The 25,122-nt window shown below is 36.2% G+C and overlaps 1 protein-coding gene across 1 annotated transcript in view; it reads right to left on the bottom strand.

The window, feature by feature from the left end:
• The window catches only part of LOC113417959 (contactin-6-like), a 137,876-nt gene extending 121,264 nt beyond the window's left edge, over nucleotides 1-16,612 (bottom strand). The window contains exon 1 of the mRNA XM_026676589.2: nucleotides 16,395-16,612. Coding sequence (XP_026532374.1) covers nucleotides 16,395-16,536 — 142 coding nt within the window. The 5' untranslated portion in view covers nucleotides 16,537-16,612. The remainder of the gene's footprint in view (nucleotides 1-16,394) is intronic.
• Between the last annotated feature and the right edge of the window lie 8,510 nt (nucleotides 16,613-25,122).

The following is a 25,122-nucleotide window of genomic DNA, read 5'->3' as shown; positions in this document are numbered from 1 at the left end:
AAAAGCCAATAACGCTCTACAAAAAACTTAGAGGAAATGGGAATACAAAATACTTATAGGAAATGGAATTAGCAGATCATGTAGGTGAATCCTTACATAACCTTAAAGAAATTCAGAACTGGTGAGCTTCCCAATAGTAAGAGCAAAGGGAAAACAACCACTTGTCAGGGATGTTTTAATCTGAATTCCTCTATTGAACAGGGAGTTGGACAGTGGCCCAAAGGGCATCTTCCAATTTTATGACTCTGCTCACCAAAAATAGCAAAGTAATCGTAATTATCAGACACATCTTCTCTGTGTTTCTTTAAAACAATTATTTTCTCTAACCCAGTCTGTTTGACTGCCATGAGGTGAATAGGTCTATGCTTTTGATCTAAAACCTTAATATTCAATAGTTATTATAGAGTTAAATCTACCTCTGGTAATGTTCAGAAAAAGGCAGAAATAAAATATACAGATGATGATGTTGACGATGATTATGATTTCCACAAAACAATTGGCACCTGAAGAATGATGGAAAATGTAGGATTAATGGAAGTTTCTGACTTATTAAGTGAGCAAGTTAAAAAGAATACTGTATTTCATTATATCCATAATTATAGAAAGCAAATTAAACAAAATTGAAAGAAAATTAAATGCAGGGAATATAATTAAAGCCATAAATACTTGGGCCATTCAAGTTATTTGATCTATTGCAGGTATAACTGATTGGCAACTAGTTGAATTAGATATACTTGGTAGAAAAACAAGAGAATTGGTAGAAAAACAAGAGAATTGGTAGAAAAACAAGAGAATTGGTAGAAAAACAAGAGAATTAAGGGAATCATGCTTTCCACTGAAGGAGTTGACAGACACTACTTTGCCAAAAGTAAAGATGGGGAGGAATTGTTACAAGTAAAAAAAAGTGAAAGAAAAATATATTTCAAGTGACCATATCAGGCACAGGAAGGGACCATTCTGGTGGAAAGTTAAAAAGTTAGAGCAGGAGTGTCAAACTAGATTTCATTGAGGACCTCAACAGGATTGTGTTTGAGCTTGGGGAGCTAGGGTGGTGTGGCCAACTCAACGTCACTTTTGTTGGGGGCACCTGTGGTGAGCATTACATCAAAGGATTATGACAAAAAGAAAGTCACCTAAATCTGAATTGATGCTAGGAAATCTTAATCTTTCATGCTCAATATATCTGTGATAGTGAAGGAAAATCAGGTTTAAAAATATTGTTTTCACGAATTTCTTTAAAAAGAAACTGATGGAACAGTCATGGCAACACAGAAACAGGATATGCAAAGAAATATCATCAAAGCCAAAACTGAACATTTTTGAACTGTTGGAATATTCCAAAGATTTAAATCAAAAATGAAATTGTAGTCCACCTCATTAGTGGCTGTGGCATAATTGCCCAAACTGCCGAAGCATCACTGTAATAAAATTGTAAAAATTGTGCACTGGAGTTTATATAGAAAGTTTGGCTTTATTATTAACAAAATCTACTGGGACCTTGCACCTGACAAGTGTTTGAAAATTAGAAGTTCAAGATCTCCTGGGATTTTTTTCAGACACCTGAAATACAATACAAGAGATTACTAATATTAAAAAGAAAAAAGGCATGGTTCATAGATGTAGTAGGAGACAATTGATGAAAAATACATGAACTATGTAATGAAGTATCTGGATTTACAAACTGAAGTTGAAAGACTTTAAAAGAAAAAGTCAACTATAATATCAATAGTAATTGGAGCTCTTGGGGTCTTACCACAGGGATTCACTAATTATCTGAGAGTCTTTAAAGTTACTAGAATTTGCAAAAATATTCTTACTTGGAACTTACTACTTATTACAGTAATGTATCCTAGGCTCTTGGTTAAAACAAAATCACTAGGAAATAACCAATCAAAAACAGTGATATTTGTTGGGTGAATAGATGATGATAATGATGATTCTACAATAGCATTTCTTCATTTTTACTTCAAAAATACCATGCTATTGCCCTGATAGTTTTATTCAGTAAAATAATCTTAACACGAGTCTTTAAAAAGTTAGTATCATTACAAAATATTATTTATTTGAAGGAAGAAGATCTTCCAACTAGGGCATCTTTCAACTGGCCATAGGTGTATATTATAGGCCACCCAATCAAGCAGAAAATATAGATGTCCTTTTTGCCAGCCAACTAACAAACATATGCAGGAAACACACAACAATAGTAATGGGAGACTTCAATTATCCTGATATCAATTGGAAAACTAATTCTGCACCAAGTGAGAAATCAAATAAGTTCCTAAACAACCTAGCTGACAACTTTGTTGTCCAAAAGGTAGAGGGTGAAACTAGAGGGACAGCCATACTGGACTTAATTCTTACAAACAGAGAAGAAGTGATAGAGGGAGTTGAAACTGCAGGAACCTTGGGTGAGAGTGACCATGTCATACTAGAATTCAACATAACACAAACACAAGCAACAGAACATAATGACACCAGAGTCTTGGATTTTAAAAGAGCTGGTTTCAATAAACTCAGAGAGAACTTGGGAAAGATTCCATGGTTGAAAATCCTAAAGGGGAAAACAACTCAAGAATCTTGGGAAACTCTAAAAAGTATGTTCATAGAAGCCCAGACCAGCACAATACCACTGAGAAAGAAAAACAAGAAATCCAAGAAGAAACCAGCATGGCTACACAAAGATCTCTTTGGCAAATTGAAAGAAAAAAGGAACAAGTACAAAAAATGGAAAGAAGGACATACAACTAAGGCAGAATATCAGCAGATAGCCAGAATCTGCAAAGATGAAGTCAGGATAGCAAAGGCTCAGAATGAACAAAGACTTGCAACAAAAGTCAAAGATAATAAAAAAAGTTTCTTCCAACATATAAATAACAAGAAAAAAATCAAGGAAACAGTCAGTCCACTAAAGAGAGAAGATGGCAAGGAAGTAACAGGCAACAGAGAGAAAGCAGAACTGCTTAACTCATTCTTTGCCTCTGTCTTCACGCAAAAAGAAACTATAGCTCAACCCACCAAAAACATAACTGTAAAAGACAGACCAGAAATAAAAGTTAAAATAAGCAAAAAAAATAGTAAGAGAACACCTGTCTGATCTTGATGAACACAAATCACTGGGGCCTGATGGATTACATCCCAGAGTTTTAAAGGAGCTGGCAGAGGTCTTCTCAGAACCACTGCACCTTATCTGGAGCACCGGGGAACTACCAGAAGACTGGAAAAGAGCTGATGTGGTTCCCATCTTCAAAAAAGGGAAAAAACCAGACCCAGGAAACTATAGACCAATCAGCCTAACATCAATACCTGGGAAGATACTGGAAAAGATAATAAAAAACCAGATCTGCCAACATCTAGCAACAAGTAAAGTAATAACTAGCAGTCAGCACGGGTTTGTTAAAAACAGATCATGCCAAACCAATCTTACTTCATTCTTCAACACAGTGACTAAATTAGTAGACCAGCAAAATACTGTGGACATAATATATTTAGATTTCAGCAAGGCATTCAACAAAGTAGACCACAACCTACTTCTTAGTAAGCTAGAAAAAAGTGGAATAGATAGCACCACCACAAGATGGACTCACAACTAGCTGACAAACTGTACTCAACGAGTAGTCCTTAATGGGTCTAAGTCTACATGGAGGGAAGTAAGCAGTGGGGTGCCACAAGGTTCCGTCTTAGGCCCAGTACTCTTCAATATCTTCATTAATGACTTAGATGAGGGAATAGAAGGGGAACTTACCAAATTTGCAGATGATACTAAGCTGGCAGGAATAGCTAACACCCAAGAAGATAGACTCAAGATCCAGATGGATCTTGACAGACTAGAACACTGGGCCGTATCTAACAAAATGAAATTCAATGTAGAGAAAAGTAAAGTCTTACACTTAGGCAAGAAAAACCAAAAGTACGCATATCTACTGGGTGAAACCAGGCTCAATAGCAGTAGCTGTGAGAGGGATCTTGGAGTCTTAGTGGACAACCAGCTAGATATGAGCCAGCAGTGTGCAGCAGCATCCAAAAAAGCTAATGCAATCCTAAATTGTATTAACAGAGGGACACAATCAAGATCAAGGGAAGTACTAATACCACTCTATAAAGCCTTAGTAAGACCACACCTAGAGGACTGCATCCAGTTTTGTTCACCACATTATAAAAAAGATGTTGAATCTCTGGAAAAAGTACAGAGAAGAGCAACCAGGATGATTAGGGTACCGGAGGCTAAAACATACAATGAACGATTGCAGGAACTGGGCTTGACTAGTCTAGTAAAGAGAAGGACCAGGTGAGACATGATAGCAGTCTTCCAATATTTGAGGGCTGCCACAGAGAAGAAGGGGTCAAGCTATTTTCTAAAGCACCTGTAGGCCAGACAAGGAATAATGGATGGAAACTGAACAAGGAGAGATTTAACTTGGAAATAAGGGGAAACTTTCTGACAGTGAGAACAATCAACCCATGGAACAGCTTGCCCTCGGAAGTTGTGGGAGCGCCATCACTTGAGATTTTCAAGAAGAGATTGTACTACCATTTGTCAGAAATGGTGTAGGGTCTCCCGCTTGGGCGGGGAGGTTGATGACCTACAAGGTCCCTTCCAACTCTGATTATCTGTTAAATCTGATATGGCAAGATGAGATTAAAATATGTAGATAGCCTATTAGCATTCAGATTGGATTGTAAAAAGCCAGTTGGGAAGGTTCCCATACATGCATTTCAGAATAACTGAGCTGACTACATTCATTTTCCCAATATTTATTGCTAAGCACAAGTAAAACTTACATCAGCATGGCAGTTAGCTATTGAAGGATGCCTTGGTTAGAAAGGATTTCTCTATGACTAACATTTTTACACATTAAATACAACTAAAAATGATCGCATTCATTAGGAAAGGCTCACACAAATTCATAGCTGAGCAGCAACTCACTAGGGAAAAACTAGATTTGCAATTTGAAACAAAGGTTGGCTGACTTTAGGCTTGGAAGCTAAGTAGAGATGAGCTACTTAATATTCGATTAGGAAATAAAAAATAGCACAACTATTGGGGATGCTTGACAGCACCTCGGAAAGAAGGCAAGACCACATCACCTCTAAATTGCTTTCACAAACACAACATAGATGTGAGAGCCATGATGTGAGCAGCAGTTAACTCTCTTTTAAAATGTCAGAGAATAATATGTAACTACTCTAGAACTCTTGCAAAGATTGTGAATCAATCAATTATTTTATTGGAAGATTTTTTTTCCTCCAAAGAAAAAGAAAAGTAGAAGCAATTCAAATGCAGCTGCAATGCAATTCTGCACTCTGGCCTAGGTTACTTGTTTCCCATGCAGTTCCCATCTATATCTTAAGCCAGTTCCAGAAATCCCAGTTTGGATTCCAGTGTGTTGGGAACTGAACAAGGCTGGTCCATTGTTTGGACTGTGGCCACTGCAAGATTAGCTGTTTTTTGTCCTTCCCAACTGTACAAGAAAGGCATTCTTGATGACTGTTTCTCTTGTGGACCTACTGGTGCTTGCCTTTTCCTTTTTCATTGTTCTCTCCTAAGTTATTCCTTCTACCTTGCCTTGCCTTTCCCATTTGTATACATGGATGCCTTCACCCTCCTGCTCAGTTGACACTAAAGCAGATGCTTTGTTTCCCCCTTATGGAATCATAATTGCTTTGATGTTATTGTAAAAAAAAAAAACAGCAACAGAAGGAAAACTTGTTTTTGCATGGCTAGGTCCAGGATAAGTTTTAGCAAGGAAAAAATGATAGATCAGCTTCATAGAGATAAGTAGTAACATAGTCTATATGTTACAGCAACTACTACCTTCAGGAAAGTAAAACCAATTAAAGCTGAGACTACCATTAGATTGCAATGAAGTATTGGAGAATATTACTCTGAAGAACTTAAGATGGCTCAGGTTAAAACAAAGTTCAAACCAAGGCTTAAAAACATGTGAGTGGAGTCCATTTTTAATGGACAATGCAATCTGCTTCTGGACTTAGGAAAGTACGGGTAGCCCACACTAGTACCCTCAGAATGAAAACGTTGTAGGCTAAAGCTCTGTGCTAGATTTAATCATATATTTGTTAAATTTGCATACCATCTTGCAAGTATCAGGTTATACCTTAATATTAAGTGACAAAGATGTAATTAGCCTCTATACATTTACTGAAAACCTACCCTTACCGAATAAGGTAAACTCTGATAGTCCATGGCTGGATTCTGAAATCAATGCTTGCTGATGAATGTTACTTTAATGTTAGGCTTATGATTCATGTCTTAAATGGGGAAATAAAAGCATACAGTATTTTTGATAGCAATCACCTGGAAAACACTTCTTATCTACTGTGGTTATAATATTCTCTTTCTCTGCTCTATCCTTGTAGCCTGAATTCTGCTTATTGGCCATCCCCCCTTAATCAAATCCTAGGAAAGAGACAGACAATATATGAGGAAGCGTCACATCATATGAAGTATGGTGTTGTTGGAAGAAATGTCCATCTTGGTTCAGTTCCACAGGGGAAGAAACATGGTGACTGCTTGGAAAGTTGGTTTAATGGTGGACAGCAGGACCACATGGTTTGAGGTCCTTGGCAAAAAAGCACATGGGTGAGAAAGGGAGCAAGATTTATAACTCTGTTGCTGACTTGATTGAATCTTGCTGGGTGATGTAATCTTCCAGGTGCCATATGGTGAGATGGGTAGAGGCTAATCCTATTATTCTGAAGGGTCATATCTTAATCCCATCACCCTGGAGCTGAAGGTCTTTTGTGTTGTAGATAAAATGTCTTTTGTCTTGCTGGGGCTATTAACAAAGGTGGGGGCCACTTTCCAAGAGCATGTTTCTCCTTTTCTCATCCAGGAAGGTATATAATATTCTGCTTTTTAAATATTTCCTAGAATATTTCATTTTCTAGGAGAGAGGTGCATGCTAACTTCCTACAGTGTGAAGGGAGAGACACAGGTTAAGAACTAGAACCTTGACATTTGGATTCAACACTTATGCAATTGGACCAGAGCCGGTAGTGGAAATTTTGAGTAGTTCGGACAACTGGCAAATTCCACCTCTGACTGGCCCCACTCCCATCTATTCTCTGCCTCTTGAGTCCTAGCTGATCGTCTGGGTTTTCTTTTGTTACCCTGCACAGGAAAACAGAGCTGGAAAGCAGGTTAGTGGGGTGGGGAGGGAATGGGATTTTGGAATAACCTTCCCCCAGGAGTGGGAGGGAATAGGATTTTACAGTATCAGTCCCCTGGAGTGGGGTGGGAATGGAAATTTTTTCCTTCCCCTGCCACACCCATCAAGCCACGTCCACAGAACAGTAGTAAAAAAAATGAATCCCACCACTGAATTGAACAAAACCCAGAGTTTATCATGCCTCTCTAATATCTAGTTTTCTCTTCCCACAGTTAAGAAACTATGAAGCATAACTATGAAAGTGAGCAATTCAGCAAGAGTTTCCTTCTTACTTTGAGATCTAGATTATCAAGTTCACAAATGTTACTTTAACGAAAAGCACTCCGGGACTAGAATCTGCGACATTTCTCAACACATTCAGTAAAAAAGAGATACCACCGAGTCTGGATCAAAAGCCTCCCCCCCCTTTTTTTTTTTTTTTTGGAAAGAAAAAAAAATCCTGTCTTCTGACTTAAGAGTTTAGGACCTATCAACACCTACAAGAAGGGAGAGAATTGAATGTTCTCTCTGTCAGCTCATCCATATTTTACCACCTCATTTGCAGAATGGAAGTCAAGGTTTTGCAAAGCCAGCAGTATTCAATGCAGTTTGTGTTATGCATATATAGTAGACTACTCCCTCTAGTACTTTTGGTCTTTGGGTAGGATCCAAACTTCACTGAATATGTTTGCCAGCATTACACTGAAAATAACTGAGGGGGGGAGAGAGGGAGGATTATTCGGGAACTTCATCTGCTTTCCTGATGAGCAATTTGCAACAAGCCTCAATAATACAACTTCCTCTCAGTGAGAAATGTTTGTGCTTACTCTGCAAGCCAGCCCATTGAAAACTCATCCCGTGATGCCAAACAAAAGCTTCCTTTTTGTTTTAAACAGCTCCAGCCCTGTTTACAAGAGAAGAGAAAGCTTTTTACAATGTGGACAATTTGCAAGTGCGAAAGGGTTGTCTGACTCTGGGGGATTGCTTCCCTGTGAAGCCCATTAATCTTGCATGGGAATTAAAGCACTTGTCAATATCTCTTGAAATTAACAAGCTAAAATCACAGTAGGTGACAGACAAGTGCCTTTCATATGGCAATAGAAGTGAACTGAGTTAAATAGGAACCATCATCCCTTTCTCTGATTAGTGATGGAGACAGAGTGATTTGCATATATTAGCAGAAGCTGCATTTCCCGTGCTAGACAAATTGGTTGTTTTAAATAATACCAGGTTTGTTGTTCTTACCCACCATGAATAGTTATAAGTAATGTTTTTTGTTTCATTCTTATATCCCCCCTTCCATTTCTTATCATTATATTCCTCTCTATTTTTACCTGAAAAAGATTCATTATATTTTTTAATAACCACAAACTCATTTAACTGAGTCTTTTTAATATATGCACTGTAATTTTAGAACACCCAATAACCACAGCTTGAGAACTGGGGAGAAGTTTCTTAGATGCTTAAAATAATTTCTAACCTGCCTTTTTCTCCATTTAAATGCCAAGAGAATACCTAATAATTAAAACTGAATAAACACCAAGTGATTGCCTAATAATTTGAATGAAATATAAAATGCAAAATAAATATTAACTCATCATGATAACAAAACAAAAAAAGGATTTTAAAAAGATAGAAAAAACTAAGCATAAATTTACAGTTTGACAGCAAACTGTTATAGAAAGATTCAATTAAATCAAAAGCTTCCTGTGAGAGATTCTTAAGATTATCAGCTCAATATGACAATTTATAGCCAGGACAGAGCATTTGATAGCCTCAAAGACTTTTCAGTTGATTACCATGAAGGAAAGAAATGTGAACATGAATTCTTTCTTGCAGTGAATAAACTATATCGGTTCTATCATTATTAGAGAATGTTTTGGATTCATCAATGAATATTGCAAATCTGCATTGGAATTATGTAATAAATGAGAATATGGCTGCAACAACTTTTAGAAATAAGTTCTCACAAAAAGCTTTTGTTATCAAACTATATGGGGAAAAACAAAAGCAAGTTTATTAAAGCCATGAAAGTCGTAAATGGTATTGGGCATCTTGACATAGCTGATATCTAGAATGTATAAAACTTTCAGCAATATTACAGCACCTAGGACAAACTTTACATTTCCTATCTGTCATGAGGGATTTTTCTTTAATGTTCATCAATAAAACTCCCCAAATTGTAACTTTCACCTAAGGAATATTCATAGGATCATTAATTTCTTACAATGGGAATGAAAAAGTATCTGTTTCCTTTCCTTCTTTTTCCTTCCCTCTTCATTCTCCTTCCCCTCTTTCCTTATTTTTCCTTCCTTGCTCTCTTCCAATCTTTCCTTCTTTTTCTTTGTCTTTTTCCTCTTTCCCTTTCTCTTTTCCTGTCTCTTCTTGCATGCTCAAATACAAAAGGGAAAACATTTCTCCTTTTGTTATGTTTTTAGTTTGCTTTGCTAGCCTTCTGCCAGTGAAAAGGGAACCCCAGGAGGCCACATGCAGACTCCCTGAACTCCTTTTTCACTGACAGAGGCACCACAAGCCAGTCCTTTGCTGTTTCGGGGATGCACTCCCCCCAGATCTAAACACCCTGCAGCCATAAGTTTGACATCCCTGATGCATATAATCTAATTGAGATTAAAATTACAATGTGCATATACATACACAAACCCATTCAGACACGCACTGCCTCACTTCCTCCTGTTTTTTAGATGCAATAATACAACATAGAGACATTTAAAACTATAAACTAACAAAACTTCTCTAACAGGCTGATACATAAAGAAGTTGAAAGACAAATATTTATTTTTAACCTACTGAAAGTCACACTCCTGCATATGTAAATTCAGAAAAGCTTTCAAATATCTAAATTAGGATTCCAAATAGAATGATTTCTCTAGTATATTACTGTTCACACTTGGTTCTAGAATGTTTATAGTTGTCATTTATCAATTCCATTCATCTTGTGACTGTACACTTATTAAGGAAGCTTAAACTCTGTCACAGATGATAACATTTAATCCTGAGCATGAAATCAATGCATCTATACATTTATGTAGCCTTTGAACATTATTGCACTGCAGAGGACCATTATTGTGATCCTGGCTTGTGTCATCTAGTAATTTAAAAACCTGTACTTGAAATTGGCTTCTAAATATAGAGTGTAAGTCTTCACAGCTGCTATTTATTTGTGAAATGGCATCTGGGTAGTATTTTGAAAAGCAATGAATATGTGCTGATTTTTCAGTAGCCATGCTTCTAGCTTTTTCGGAGTGTATTTGAACTGAATGCTGCAAAAGATGCCATATTTTGCTTGGGTTGAATGGAATGGAATGTCCACAACTAGTTTCTAATCACCAAGCAGGTGATAGTTGATAATCTTCCTCCTCACTGAAATTATTAGGATGCTTTTTAAAAGTTTCGATTGCTTCTGTAATAATTTTTTTTTTTTGAGGTGAAAGTCTGTTGTATTGTGCCAGGATGCTGACATTTTGTAGATTTATTTTGTGATTAGTGTTCAGCACTGGCTATCCAGTTTAATGCTCCATTCATGTTTCTTAATTCTTTATTTTATGGGATGTGAATATTAAAATGGACAACATGATATGCAGAATTAATGAATATAAAACAAAAAGCTTACAAATTGTCTGGTCCAAGGAACCAAGAACGCATTTATCTGTACAACTATTGGATGTGAACTGCTGTGGGGTTGGCCTCCACCCTTTTCCTGCACACCAAAGATTCCAAGCTATGTTGTCTCTTTTCTCCCTGTAAAAGATCCACTTGTTACTCTGGATTACATTCTACCACAAAAATAGGACAAACGCAAGGGCCAAATATTAAATCTATAGCAATATCATTATATATTAATTCTATATTGAAATACCAATGTACTGATTCAAAAATCCTTAACCATTTTCTTTACAAATATAATATGAGGAAAATGTATCACATAGAAAATTGTCAAGATGGCATAGAAAAGAAAGAGAAATATGACTGAAGTGGTAAGGATATCAAAAAGTAGCAAAGCATAAATGAGAAATCAAATCCCTGTATCTGAGTACAAAGATAAAGTACTATTCAGTTCTAATGTTATTGTTTTTTTCATGAGAGATATTGTAGTATGACTGTTTCCATCAGTGGGATATTGATATACGAAAATAATCTAGATGAAGTTCTTTTTCTAAGCTAATGTTTGCTGTATTGTACAGCATTAATCTTCAAAGCTGGTATACACTGGAGCTACATATTAGATTCTTCCCAAATTAATGTTATTGAAATAGTGTGGAGAGAACATTTTGCAGCATATCTGAGCACTACTGCAATAACATCTGACATTGTGAATGGCAGAGTAAGTCCAAGCATTTATCAACATGCAGTTGACTTTCTATGTATCTTCTACAGTGCAGTATTAAACATTTTCATTTAATGCCAGCTTGAAAGTTCCCTTTTTCTCTGGCTCTGTATTTTTGAAAGAGAAATCTATTCCTAACCCAGTTAATTGGGAGAGAAAACAAATAACCACATTTATTGATTAGATACACTCACCCCGAATGCACTCCTGAATACAGATTTATCACCACTTGGCAACTTGGAGAACAACACATTATAGCCACCACAGAAATTGACATTCCTGCAACTAGTTTTCTACAACTGAGCCAAGCTATTGAGCTGTGTGAATTATGGCAGTGAGCTTGCCTACAAGCAATAATATGGAGTGGCAGCGGAGAAATTAAGTCTGTGATGGCCAAATATAAGGCATTAATGCAGATTGTTTGTTAAGCTCGTTTAGGAGAAACTTTTCATGAAGAAAGCAGAATTGAACATAACATGATTCTGGGAATTATTTTCCATTACCTGCTACCTGAAGCTATTAACTACATATCTGGCACCTTTTAAGAATTATTCCCTCCGATATATTGTACCAAGTGAGAATAGAGTTACTTCCCAATTTTATCTAAGGCAACCTTTTCAGATAATACTGAAATTCCTCTATAGGAAAACAAATGATGCAACCAAAAAGAATTGCAAGAGTACTGAAAGCTACCAAAACAATGGTAGTTCTGTGACTGTCTTAATCAGAGACATAGAATAAAAATGTATTCAACTGTAGTTAAATATTGAAATGCTTATTATGCAGACATTCCTATGTTCAATCCCTGTTATCTCCATGTAGGAACACAAAAATGGAAAAAGGATGTTGATGATTTTCTACACAGCTTTCCATATATTTTAAGTTTTAAAACTATATTGTAAACTGTTTTTGAAGAAGTTTACAATATTGTTTGAAAACATAAAATAAGATAAACTTAAACTATATAAAATATTGATTTAAAAGGAGGAAAATGAAAATGAAATAAAACCTTCATAAAGGAAACTGCCATAATACTAAGTTCTAAGGCAGGGGTGTCAAACTGATGGCCCATGGGCCGGATGCATCATGTGCAGGCCATGCCCACCCCAGCTTCGCAAAGGGGAAAAATGTGAAACATCATGTGACAGCAATGTGATGCTGCAAGTTTGACACCTGTGCGCTAAGGGATTTCAATATTGAAACCACTCCAGAGATCAGGTGCCACTGCTGAGAAGTCCTGTCCACAAGCAACTACAAAATTGGATTTGTCAGTCATGACACATGCAACAGGATCTTTTTTGATGAGTATAATTCTCTGATTTGTAATGAGGAATGTAATGCTGTACATGCAATGCTATTGTATTCTAATAACAAAGGTGACCCCAGGAACCCTTCCATACTATAAATGGAGTGAGCTTTTCTATTCTTTAGATTCTCATATTATCAGGAAATACTTCAGTGTACCTCAGATGCTCTCCATCTCAAAAAAAAATTAGCTAAATGAAGTGAAGACTGTCAACAAAGTCAGTTGAATCGAGTCCCCTTTTGTATGCTTTTATTATGGTGATTGGTCACTGTTTTATATTCTATATTTCATATTTACATTTTGCATTTCCTGTATGACTTGACATTGTTTGTATGGAGGGTGTTGGAGGATGGTGCATGTTGTACACCACCCAGTGCCACTGGTTGATTTGTGTAGCCTTATAAATTCAGCAGTAAATCAGTAAAGTAAAACAGGGCACAGAGAGGCGAGGTTTTTTTTTGTTTTTTTTGAGTCTACATATAAGTGCATTTTATGTTTTATGTTTTAACTTTGTATCTGTGTATCCAGGAAAATATTCAGAGGAAGGAAAGCAATTGATAATCACTTTCCTGGAACAGAAGTGTGGGATGGCACAGAAGGAAGAACCATTGTTCAATGTGAGGTTGTGGTAGCTTTTAATGACTTTTTTTTAAAAAAAAAATGTGTTTAAATTCAAGTAGAATTTTTGGAAGAATAGACAGTGATTTGTCAGACAAGGGCTGGGCTAACTGACCTATAACATTCCATCCAATTTGACTGTTCTCCAATAGTTTGGATTCTACTTAGTTGTCAGCATTCTCTTATTTTAGAGTCCAATTAAAATGCTGAAAAGCATAGCAGACATAGGCAGAAGGGATTGCCTTTACACAGGTACCAAAAAAATAATAATCTAAGCATGATCTCATTTTCTAGGTGCTTTCTTTTGTCTGACCTTCACAGGACAGAGACATTTATAATAGGAACAGAATATGATTGATTATTAATGTTATATTGATGGCAGAAATAGTGACAGACTGATTTTAGAACTATGTTTTATTAATGAGAATTAAACTCATTTCTGTCTGAGTGTATGAAGAAGTCCATATAATGATGAGGATTAAGAGATAACAGATAATCAGAGTTGGAAGGGACCTTGTAGGTCATCTAGTCCAACCCCCCCCACCCCCGCCCAAGCAGGAGATCCTACACCATTTCTGACAGATGGAAGCCCACTCTCTTCTTGAAAGATTAAAAAATGGAATGGAAAAAACCCAACTAATTAGCTCAAGTTGTTTTTCCAATATGACTCAGCTTAGGTATCTAGGAAAAGTATAAGGAGATAAGAACTGGAGTTACAGTAATTCTATGTGATCTGGGTTTCTGCTTCCCCCTCCTTTCTGAATGGCTATAGTATACCCTAGAACAGGGGTGTCCCATGGGCTGAATGTACAGACTGGTCCTGACCCCACCTGGTTTAGCAAAGGGGAAAACAGTCCCAATACATCATGTGACACCACCATGATGATGCGAGTTTGACACCTCTGTCCTAGAAAATAAAATGAATAATGCTTGAAACCTAATGTTTTGCCTGAAACCTAGATTTTGTTTGGGAATCTGCCTATCAGCCCAGGACAGAAAGGATGGTTAAAACTATTGTGTGGAATGGAGCATTTTGGGATGTTCAGCTAGGCTGAGAAAGTAGCAAGGAACACTTTAGGTTTTTGCCTTTGAGTAAGTTTTTATTTTGTGAGTGGCTATATTAATCATGAGGGCACCTTTATGACAATGCTCACAATGTTCTTTCAAAATTCTAAGTGAAATGTTTCTATCGTTTCACTATTCTACAGCTGCTCACTTCTAGGATGTGGGTGAATTCACTCCTCATATAACTTGCTTGTTTTGAGTCCATTGATATGGACAATGGGTATTGTTTTGAGGTTCTTGGAAAATCCTTGGTCAAATCAACCATCTAAAGAGACACATTTACTTAACTTTCCCTCGCTCCCTTAACAATTTTTGTGTTACAGTTTTCAGAAAGTTAGCTGCTTTAGACTTTTCCAGCAAGAGCAGTAAAGAGTCCCAACACACCTTAAAACTAATCAAAATATTATTGCACAAGTTTCTGCAGATAATAGTCCTCTTCATCAGATGCCCAGGATATAATCCAGAAAAGGAAACATTTTTTATAAACACTAATATTTGGTGGTGGTGGTGGTGGGGAAGCTGAGAGCAGGGAGGAGCAGGTTAAACAAGATGAGAAAATCAGTGAGAATTGCTCATAGTGACTTTTAATGCAGCAGTAGTTAAGTATAATTCAGGCATGCTTGCTTTGAAGACCTGGCTAACATATGTAGTATAATTAAGAACTTTGGTCTTTGTTTAATGCATGAAAATGGTGTTAAATCTTCCAATGAATTGTAACTGGGTAGTATGAGACTTCACATTTTTTTGTTCTCTATAACTGCCATCTCAGTTCACAGCTTGTAGCATAAGTATAATACAGCAAAAGGCAACTTCCAAAAATCAGTGGAGAAGAGGAAATCAGTTCCCCTGAATGCTTTGTCTCTAACCTCAAGGTCACTCTCCTTGAGAAAAGAAATTAAAAAGTCCAAATTACTTCTGAAACAATTGAGGTAGAATGTGCTAATTTTAATAACACTTCTTCTGGCCTTCCCTGTCTCTGCTAGCATGGTTACAATTAGTATACATTATCTTTTTAAAGGTACAGTATTTGTGCTAAAAGAAGATGTGCAGTGTTGCCAGGGATTCTGAACAAATATTCACCATTTTGAAGTAGATTTTTGTCCACTTCATTAAAGCAGGGAATATAATCTAATTTTTATGTACCACGATCTCTAGTTAAAATATGTTCACTTGTGTTTATCAGAATATGCTTATCGTTTGAATATGTAATTAATGATAGGTGGTAATACAAAGAAAAAAACATAAATAAGCAATCTTATTACCTATTTTAGTGCACAAAACCTTGCACATATACGTGCACATACTCCCAGGTATTGCTATATCTATGCTGAAAGGACCACTGCATATTTTTGATGCAAACCACAATGCTGTGCCAATTACAAAGCAGAGGTGAGGAAGTGTATATGCCTGTTAATGTGGTTAAATGTCAGGAAGGTAATTACAGAAGGTGACATTTATGGGACTACGCTGGACATCATTATTCTTTTGTGATTATTGTATTTTCCAACCTGTTGCTTAGCATAGAATAGATATTTTACAAACAGCAATCTGGACATGGAAAAAAAAAAACCCTCCAAAAAAAGGGTGAGGAAGGGTATGTCACAACAACTCTATTAACAAAAAAGTAATTTGTGTTCATCTTTCTTGACCTTTCCGTCATCTGTGGATAATTATTGCAAAGCCCTGAATATCTGTTTCACTAATGCCATTTACTAGATAAAAAGATCTTGGAACTGAACATGAAAAAGGTAACATGAGCAAGTTCATCCAATCTGTGGCAAATTTTATTGCTATTTTAATTGCCTAGTAAATTGTTTTCGGTACACAAAATAATTGCACAAAAGGGATGTGAACATCAAATATGCTTTTCAACCCCACCCCACCCCAAACTTACATGCAAACTGAAGCTTTGCTTTCCTGCTCAGAATAGTTCCAAATGAATTTGTGACCAAACACTGGTATGTTCCAATATCCTGTTTCTTATGTGGATTATTGATTGCCAAGCTGCCTCCAACCAGCCTGTAGTGATAACTCATGCTAAGATCAATATCTGTGCCATTTTGCTTCCACCTTTGAGGGGGGAAAATCAAATTATACTTATAATTTACAGAGGCTATTCAGGTTTCATTTTATGTAGTTGCTGTAACATACCTGCAACAATGAAAAGCACAGTTAAAATATTAGAATATTGTATCATATTACACAGCGGATTAATTTTTATATCCATCTTGTAAATTTCACTGTAAATTTTACAGTCTGAAAATCTTTCTTTTGAATAGCGCATTCTTTGCAAACAGCTAAATGTCTTTAAAAATGACAACTTATTTTTGTCATCCAATCTATAAATTTAAACACTACATGTAACTAAATTATTTTCTTTTATACTATAAAGGTACCTGGAAATACTCTATATTTAATAGCCCATGCTACTAGTAATAAATTTTCTTGTAATAAAGATTTTAAATCTTGCAATAAGATTTCAGAGAGCTAGCTCAGAATGAAATATACTTCAAAAGGCAGGAAGAAAGCAAGAAAGGGATGTTTATGCCATTACTTTGAGATTGATAATGTAATAATGATAATGCTGTTATTTTAAAACATGATCTGTCTCCATTAGACTATTAGAGAGAAAATGAATCATGTCTGCAACATATTACAACTATTTACAAATGTTAAAATAAATTATGTTCCATACATAACAATATTTTCTTCAAGAATAATAATACTTCAGGTAGATTAACCATTTTTTCTCATGAAAAAATAAGTTGCCTAAAATCTACCATTTTAGGGCAACAACATTCCATACAAGCACTGATTAGTAATTATTAAACTCAGCTGTATTTTGTACTTTGTCAGATTTTGTTACCATCCAAATATAATACCCTTTTTAAAAAACTCTGTAGCTGTAGAACTGAAGACTCTGGTCCCAAACTCAATGTTAGATTTGCCTTGGCCACCTGGTTGAATTCTTCTCATAGAATAACAATCCAAAAGTTTTGGGTAAACAATTCTTTACTTGTGAGGAAGAGGGGGGTTGAAAATGAACATTTTCAAATAGCATTTGCATTAGTCATAAAAAATTGTCAGTAAGAGCCAATGGTATGATACACATGGCAATGACAAACAATCTAAATTACTAGAAAAATCTAGCTAATCATATTTTTCATAGGAATAACAATAACATGTTAGCTATCTGCGGTCAAGAAAAAATAAGTTATCTAAAAATAACTGTCTCTGTACCCACATTCTATACAATCACTCAATAGAAATAAATAATTAAAATAGTCTATATCTTCTGCTTCTTCAGATTTTTGTTCTGTTCAGTTTAAGCAGAGTTTAAACATGTTGAGACCCAATGACAATGTTGACTTTACGTACATAAATTCATATTTCAGATTTTTTTTTTTTCATTTTGAAAATAGCAGTTAAACTTTGAGGGATAAAGAAAGCCATTGTAATTTGGGCTGTTTAGATCAATTTATTTCCTTTGGGTATTTCAGCTGTTGTAAGAGGAAATTAGTTTTCCTAAATCTGCCAAATGGCAGTATAGCCTAAGCAGAAGAATGGTGCCTGTGCTGTGAATTATCTTTATTTTCTTGGAGTGTCCTTATTCTATAAAAATGTCTTAAATCCAAGGAAGCATTAGTGAAAGCAAGTAATGTTTATAGACGATAATTTGCTACTGATATGCCCTGTTCCCAAAACTTGATTGTCAAATATAGTTTGACACTTGGAAAATATTGCATATAAATCAAACTCCAACAGGGTGTTATTGCTTCTTGTATTTGTTTTTGGGTGTGGGATAGGAGTTGTGGAAATTTTGTCTGCCATTAGGTAAAACTGTTTTTGCTTTTGCTTGAATTCCTCCTTGTATCTCAAGTCTACCACTGGAGAAATGCTTTGAGTAGGAGTTGTAATGGAGAAATATTTGTTACTCCTGTTTTTGTGAGAAGCCAATAAAGAAGAGATGTCACTGAGAGGGCCATTTATTTCCTCCCTTGGAATGTGAAACATATTTAATATACACTGCTCAAAAAAATAAAGGGAACACAAAAATAAGACATCCTAGATCTGAATGAATGAAATATTCTTATTAAATACTTTGTTCATTACATAGTTGAATGTGCTGAAAACAAAATCACACAAAAATTATCAATGGAAAAAAAGCGGCTGTTTGAAGGTGCTGAAAGGATAGCTTTCCCTCTTTTCCTACGGAATAAATAACTGGATATTAAGAAACCTATTTCTTTTAGGTGAAAATTGGTTTTAAGCGAGGAGTGGGAAGAGAGAGGATTAAAAAGAAAATATTTGTATGCTAAGACTTTGTTGGAGCAGATGCCTTAAGGATTTGAAGACTAGAATATATTGTAATAAGATTTTAAACAGATTTGGACTTTCTTTCTCTTGGATTGATATTACCCCAGAAGGAGAAAGTGAGAACTCTGCCTTGGTTTGGACTGACTGATAACTTTGGGACTGTTTTATTTTTTTATTTTCTTTTGAATATTCTGGTTGTTGTAAGAAGAAAGAAGGGGAAAAGAAAAGAAAAGATTTATAATGGCTCTTTCTGTTGAGGAACTAAGAAAAGAATATGAACAAGCAAAAAAATGGTAAAGATGGTGTGGAAGAAGCTTTCCTTTTTTTTAGAAATGGCGCTTACTAATTATCAACAAACATTACAACAGATGAAGACAGCAGAGGAACAAGAAAGAAAGGAAGGAGCCATTTTTAATGAATCTCAGAATTTGATCCAGAAAGAAGGAAGAGAGAAAGAAAAGAAAAGAAGAGAAAAGAAGAAAACTAAAGGACTTAAGGACTTAAGATCTAAAAAACATTTAAGAAAGGGAAAAATAAGGTGCAAAACCAATATGATGATAGTAAACAAAAGGGAAAAGGAATACGACAGAGAAGGGAAGCTGGTAAGGCAGAGGCTAGAAGAAGGGGGGTAGAAAGGTTTGTTGGGAGAAGAAAGAAAGGGAAAAGGTGGAGAAAAGCTACAATGTTTTGAAATTAAATGAAAAAAGAAATTTTTATGGATAATGGATAAAGTATAATTTTTTTAAAAAAAAAAGATTTTGCAAGGTACATAAGATGAGATGGTAGTATTGTAATGGTTTAAGAGTTGATAAGAGATTAAAATGCTAAAATGTTTAAAAATGATTGGCTTTAAAACTTAATAATAGGGAGGTTTAGAATATTGTTTTAATTAAAGAGTTTAATAAGACTATGGTATTGATGTTATTATAAAATTTTTATTATAGTATCTTTTTTTAATATTTGGATTTATTGTCTAATTATGTACTTAATTATGTTGGATGTATTAGTTAGATAGAATGTACCAAGCAAAATCGGATTGGGTATTAGATATTACTTTAAAGATTAATTTGATTAACTTAGGGGGGAGATAGAAAGGCATCATACTCTGATTAATGATTTCAGGAGAAACTTATTTTCTTTTTTTTTATAAGGAATGAGACAAAGGGATGATAAAAATGGACAAAAGATATAAATATAATGATTCAAACTAAGATGATTAATTAAGATAGAAGTAAGAAGTTGAAATATGTGGGGAAGTTAATATAGAAGGCTTAGAATGGTAAATAAAATAAGTAATGATATGTAAGATGAGCATGAATATAATTGAAGTCCATGAAGAGAGAGACACCTGGGTCCAAGTTACTTTCCAAAAAGATTTTTTTATGTTTTGTGTGTTGTGTGTATATGTCTTTTTGGGGGGGAGAATTAGTTAAAACTTGTAGAAATATAGAATGAGAATAATGGTAACTAAGTCAGAAAGAAACAGATGAAATAATAATAATGATATTGAATAAGAGTAAAGAGAAGTAAAGAGAAATTGAATAAGAGGTTTTGGTATGTTGTATGGAAATGGTTTAAAACAGAATCATAATTTATCTGACTTGTTAAATTGACAATGAAAAAAGGTTTAAACATGTAATGAATAATGATAATTTGTGTGTTTTAAAAATTAATAAAACTTGTTTTTTTTTTAAAAAAAAATTATCAATGGAAATCAAATTTAGCAACCCATGGAGGTCTGGATTTGGAGTTACACTCAAAATTAAAGTGGAAAAAAACATTACAGGCTGATTCAACTTTGATGTAATGTCCTTAAATCAAGTCAAAATGAGGCTCAGTAGTGTGTGTGGCCTCCACGTAGCTGTATGACCTCCCTACAATGCCTGGGCATGCTCCTGATGAGGTGGTGGGTGGTCTCCTGAGGGATCTTTTCCCACACCTGGACTAAAGCATCCCCCAACTCCTGGACAGTCTGTGGTGCAACGTGGCATTGGTGGATGGAGCAAGATATAATGTCCCAGATGTACTCAATTGGATTGAGGTCTGGGGAACGGGTGGGCCAATCCATAGCATCAATGCCTTCATCTTGCAGGAACTGCTGACACACCCCAGCCACATGAGGTCTAGCATTGTCTTGCATTAGGAGGAACCCAGGGCCAACCGCACCAACATATGGTCTCACAAGGGGTCTGAGGATCTCATCTTGGTACCTAATGGCAGTCAGGCTACCTCTGGCAAGCACATGGAGGGCTGTGCGGCCCCCTAAAGAAATGCCACCCCACACTATTACTGACCTACTGCCAAACCGGCCATGCTGGAGGATGTTGCAGGCAGCAGGACGTTCTCCACGGCGTCTCCAGACCCTGTTACGTCTGTCACATGCGCTCAGTGTGAACCTGCTTTCATCTGTGAAGAGCACAGGGAGCCAGTGGCGAATTTGTCAATCTTGGTGTTCTCTGGCAAATGCCAAACGTCCTGCATGGTGTTGGGCTGTAAGCACAACTCCCACCTGTGGACATCAGGCCCTCATACCACCCTCATGGAATCTGTTTCTGACCGTTTGAGCAGCCACATGAACATTTGTGGCCTGCTGGAAGTCATTTTGCAGAGCTCTGGCAGTGCTCCTCCTGTCCCTCCTTGCACAAAGGTGGAGGTAGCAGTCCTGATGCTGGGTTGTTGCCCTCCTACAGCCTCCTCCGTGTCTCCTGATGTACTGGCGTGTCTCTTGGTAGCGCCTCCATGCTCTGGACACTACGCTGACAGACACAGCAAACCTTCTTGCCGCAGCTCACATTGATGTGCCATCCTGGATGAGCTGTACTACCTGAGCCATTTGTGTGGGTTGTAGACTCTGTCTCATGCTACCACTAGAGTGAAAGCACTGCCAGCATTCAAAAGTGACCAAACCATCAGCCAGAAAGCATAGGAACTGAGAAGTGGTCTGTGGTCACCACCTGCAGAACCACTCCTTTATTGGGGATGTCTTGCTAACTGCCTATGCTTTCCACCTGTTGTCTGTTCCATTTGCACAACAGCATGTGAAATTGATTGTCAATCAGTGTTGCTACCTAAGTGGACAGTTTGATTTCACAGAAGTGTGATTGACTTGGAGTTACATTGTGTTGTTTAAATGTTCCCTTTACTTTTTTGAGCAGTGTATATTATATGGGATCTGGTTGAAAATTTATTTTATGACATACTCTGACAAGATCTGTTCCCATGGAAATGGAAAAGAAGCCAGTGTAAATTTAAATTAAATTACCTTGCCAATTTGTTAGACTACATATGAAGTTTAATTGGTATAAAATAAGTGACCTGACTCCCATGCAAAATAAATAATTAATCAGTAATGCTTAAATTTGAATGACTTTTTTTTTTTTTTACAACAAAGGCATTTGTATAAATAGCTATGCATAAAAAAGTAATTCATGTTCAGAGGCTGAAGGGGAATTTCAGAAAGGCTTAGCTAAAAAGCCTTTTAGATATATACATATTTCCACCCCACCAAAATGAATGAAACTGAATGGGTATTACATCAATTGAATTCCATAAACAGTTGCTTATAGCTCAGAAACTTTTCTTAGATCTGTCTTTCAAAGACTTGTCTTTATGCAGTCATAAGATATCAGGGTCTTGCTAGCTGGCTGTTGCTGTTCATTTAACTCTTCGATTCTTATGTTCTTTATCTAATTTCAGATTTTTATCAAATCTAGTGGACCTGTTGGGTATTCTGTATCATTTCATAACTCAGTTCTCTGGATTTTATTTTTCCCTCACCACCCATTTAAATCTATATACAATATATATCCTCTGGATCCAAAATTTTCTAATGTTGGAAACACTAGTGGTTAATTTGCCAGCTCACTTTAATTTCTGAATCAATCACTGAAATAACTGCTGTCATCATTACATGGTTCCCAATTAAACCCTATAATTGTTTCTCAACACAGATGCAAAGTTGTTGGCTTACTTGCAGCAAATGAATTTTTCACAGTGTCCCATAATCATTCTAATCACAGAGTGTGATTATTATTAAACTGTGCATATAGATAAGAACTCAGCTCCTGGTTATGGTCTTCTCTTAATTAATATGTTTAAATCAATGAAGGAAAGCTATTAATGGATGCATATGATTTCCAGGTGAGTCTTTAATCAGATCATGCATAATTTTAATTACTTAAAATTCATCAGAAACAAAAACTGGGAAATGAATTGAAAACACAAAGTACATTCAGTACAGATTAATTATTTTAGAATGGCTTTAAAATGCAAGTATAAAATGGTTCTGGTATTTGTGCAAAACATGCAAGTCAAAGAATGTGTGAAAGTTCAATGTATGTCATAGAGAAAGTCACTTATACTGACTCTAATTCATAAATCTTCTCCAATAAATAAGTTCCTCAGAGACATGGAAGGTTCCAGTTGCATTTCAGCTAAAATGAGTAGAATTCCCCTTGGTGACTCTAAGAAACTGCAAGATGATCAAGAATTGAAGGGATGAGCATTGTTCCACGAGCCTATACCAGTCTACTAGGAATATTCTTAACCCATTTGTCTTATGGATTAGCTTTCCCATTTAGGGAGGTGATTTTAGAGGGTGGAATTTTGGCCCCAAATTGGATATGCTGCTTTTCATAGGTCAGATTGAGCTTGCAGACCAGAGATTCCCCACTGCTACTCTGTTTCCTTTGATTATCATTCCAAATAGAGAATGTACTCCAAATTGAGTTAGCACAACATTAGATCAAGAAGGCAAAATCTATCCCTTTTGGCATATCTGGTCTTGATCAATTGGATGAAGCTGGAGAAAACCCAGTACAAACACTGCTAAGAGAACAAAATATTTGAAACTGATACTGTCTTAGTTACATTCCGTAGCTATGAATTTATCATTTTAGTAATACTGTATCCTTAATTTCAAAAGTAAAAAGTTCTACCAAAACTTTCAAGTCCTAGTCCAAATCCAAGTCCAAGTCCACATCCAGGTCCTTCCTTCCTTCCTAATTTTATTTAAATGTACTTTTAATCAAATAATTTTAATTAAATGTACTTTTAATCAAAGCTATTTAACAAGTATTGCTCCAGTCCTGTGGGCATGAATTTAGTAGTCATATTTTGTGGCTACTTAGGTTCATGTTCTAGTACTAGCATGGCAAGAGAAGTTAATTTCCTTGTAGCAATATTAAGTTCTTAAGATCTTAACTATTTCAGCTGAAATACTTCAAATCACTCTGATCAGAAATATACTTCTTAAACTCAGTAGCTGGCTGGCAGTGACAAATCAATCAGTCGTAAGTGTACTGAGAAAACTTTGTTCTTAGTGATGGATGAACTCCATTCAACAAAATGCAGATTTTGCTCGACACAGCAAGATATTTTCCTTAAAGTCATAAAATAATTTGAGCACTATTTTCCAAATCTAGAAACTCCATCACAGAATTCATCAAGAACCAAAAGGGATCTCATCTATTGCCCTGGCACATCATTTCACCATTATGATGGACTATTTGGTTGGAAGGGAAAATTAAGAATTGAAAACTGTCTTGAGTTGGAGGTGGGATTGAAATCCAGCATGGGCCTGCCCTCCAAATTTAACCTGAAACTGACTTTTATATTTTCAAGCCAGGGTAAATTAAACATCAACACAGTGTCTTTTTCCTCAGTCTCTCTTTTATCACTTCAGCTACTTAAAAAAATTATAAAATCCTAATTAATAACAAAACCGGGGGCATTTTTTATTGGTGAGTTGGATACCAGAATATGTATGTCCATGTATATTTTGGTTTACTTCAATGGTGGAATTTAAATAATTTAACAACCTGTTCGCCCAGGAGGGTCAGTTTGGCTGTCTGGGAGGCATGGCGCATCCCCATCCTCCACCTATGCCTCACATGCAGGACGAGCCTCCCACAGTGGCCAACCTGATTCTGGGCGAACCAATTGCTCCCCCACTATCAAAGTGAATCCTGAGCAGTGCACTGCAATGGAGAAATGGGAAATGAAGCACCCAGCACAGAGAAGGAGGAGGAGCAGGGAGAAGAAAGAGAAAAAGTGGCCTTCTCCTTCCCTTGTGCTGTCCGCTCCATTGCCCATTTCTCCATTGCAGCACAGCACCCAGGGTCCACTTTGATAGTGTGGGAGGGTGTAATTTAACAACCAGTTCACCCAAACTGGTGAAAACTGGCTGAATCCCACCACTGGTTTACTTTAAATTGGAGGAGAGAATAGATCTTCTTGAAGGTAAGCCACCATTTTCCTTTTCTAAAAATTGCCTTTGCAGATAGGACTTTTTTTTTACATAGTAA

This window comes from Notechis scutatus, chromosome 2 (assembly GCF_049901735.1).
Source record: "Notechis scutatus isolate UNSWTSFEM ecotype Mainland chromosome 2, rNotScu1.2, whole genome shotgun sequence".
Classification (NCBI taxonomy): Eukaryota; Metazoa; Chordata; class Lepidosauria; order Squamata; family Elapidae; genus Notechis; species Notechis scutatus.
Note: the sequence above shows the minus strand (reverse complement) of the source record. Positions and strands in the feature narration are given on the sequence as shown.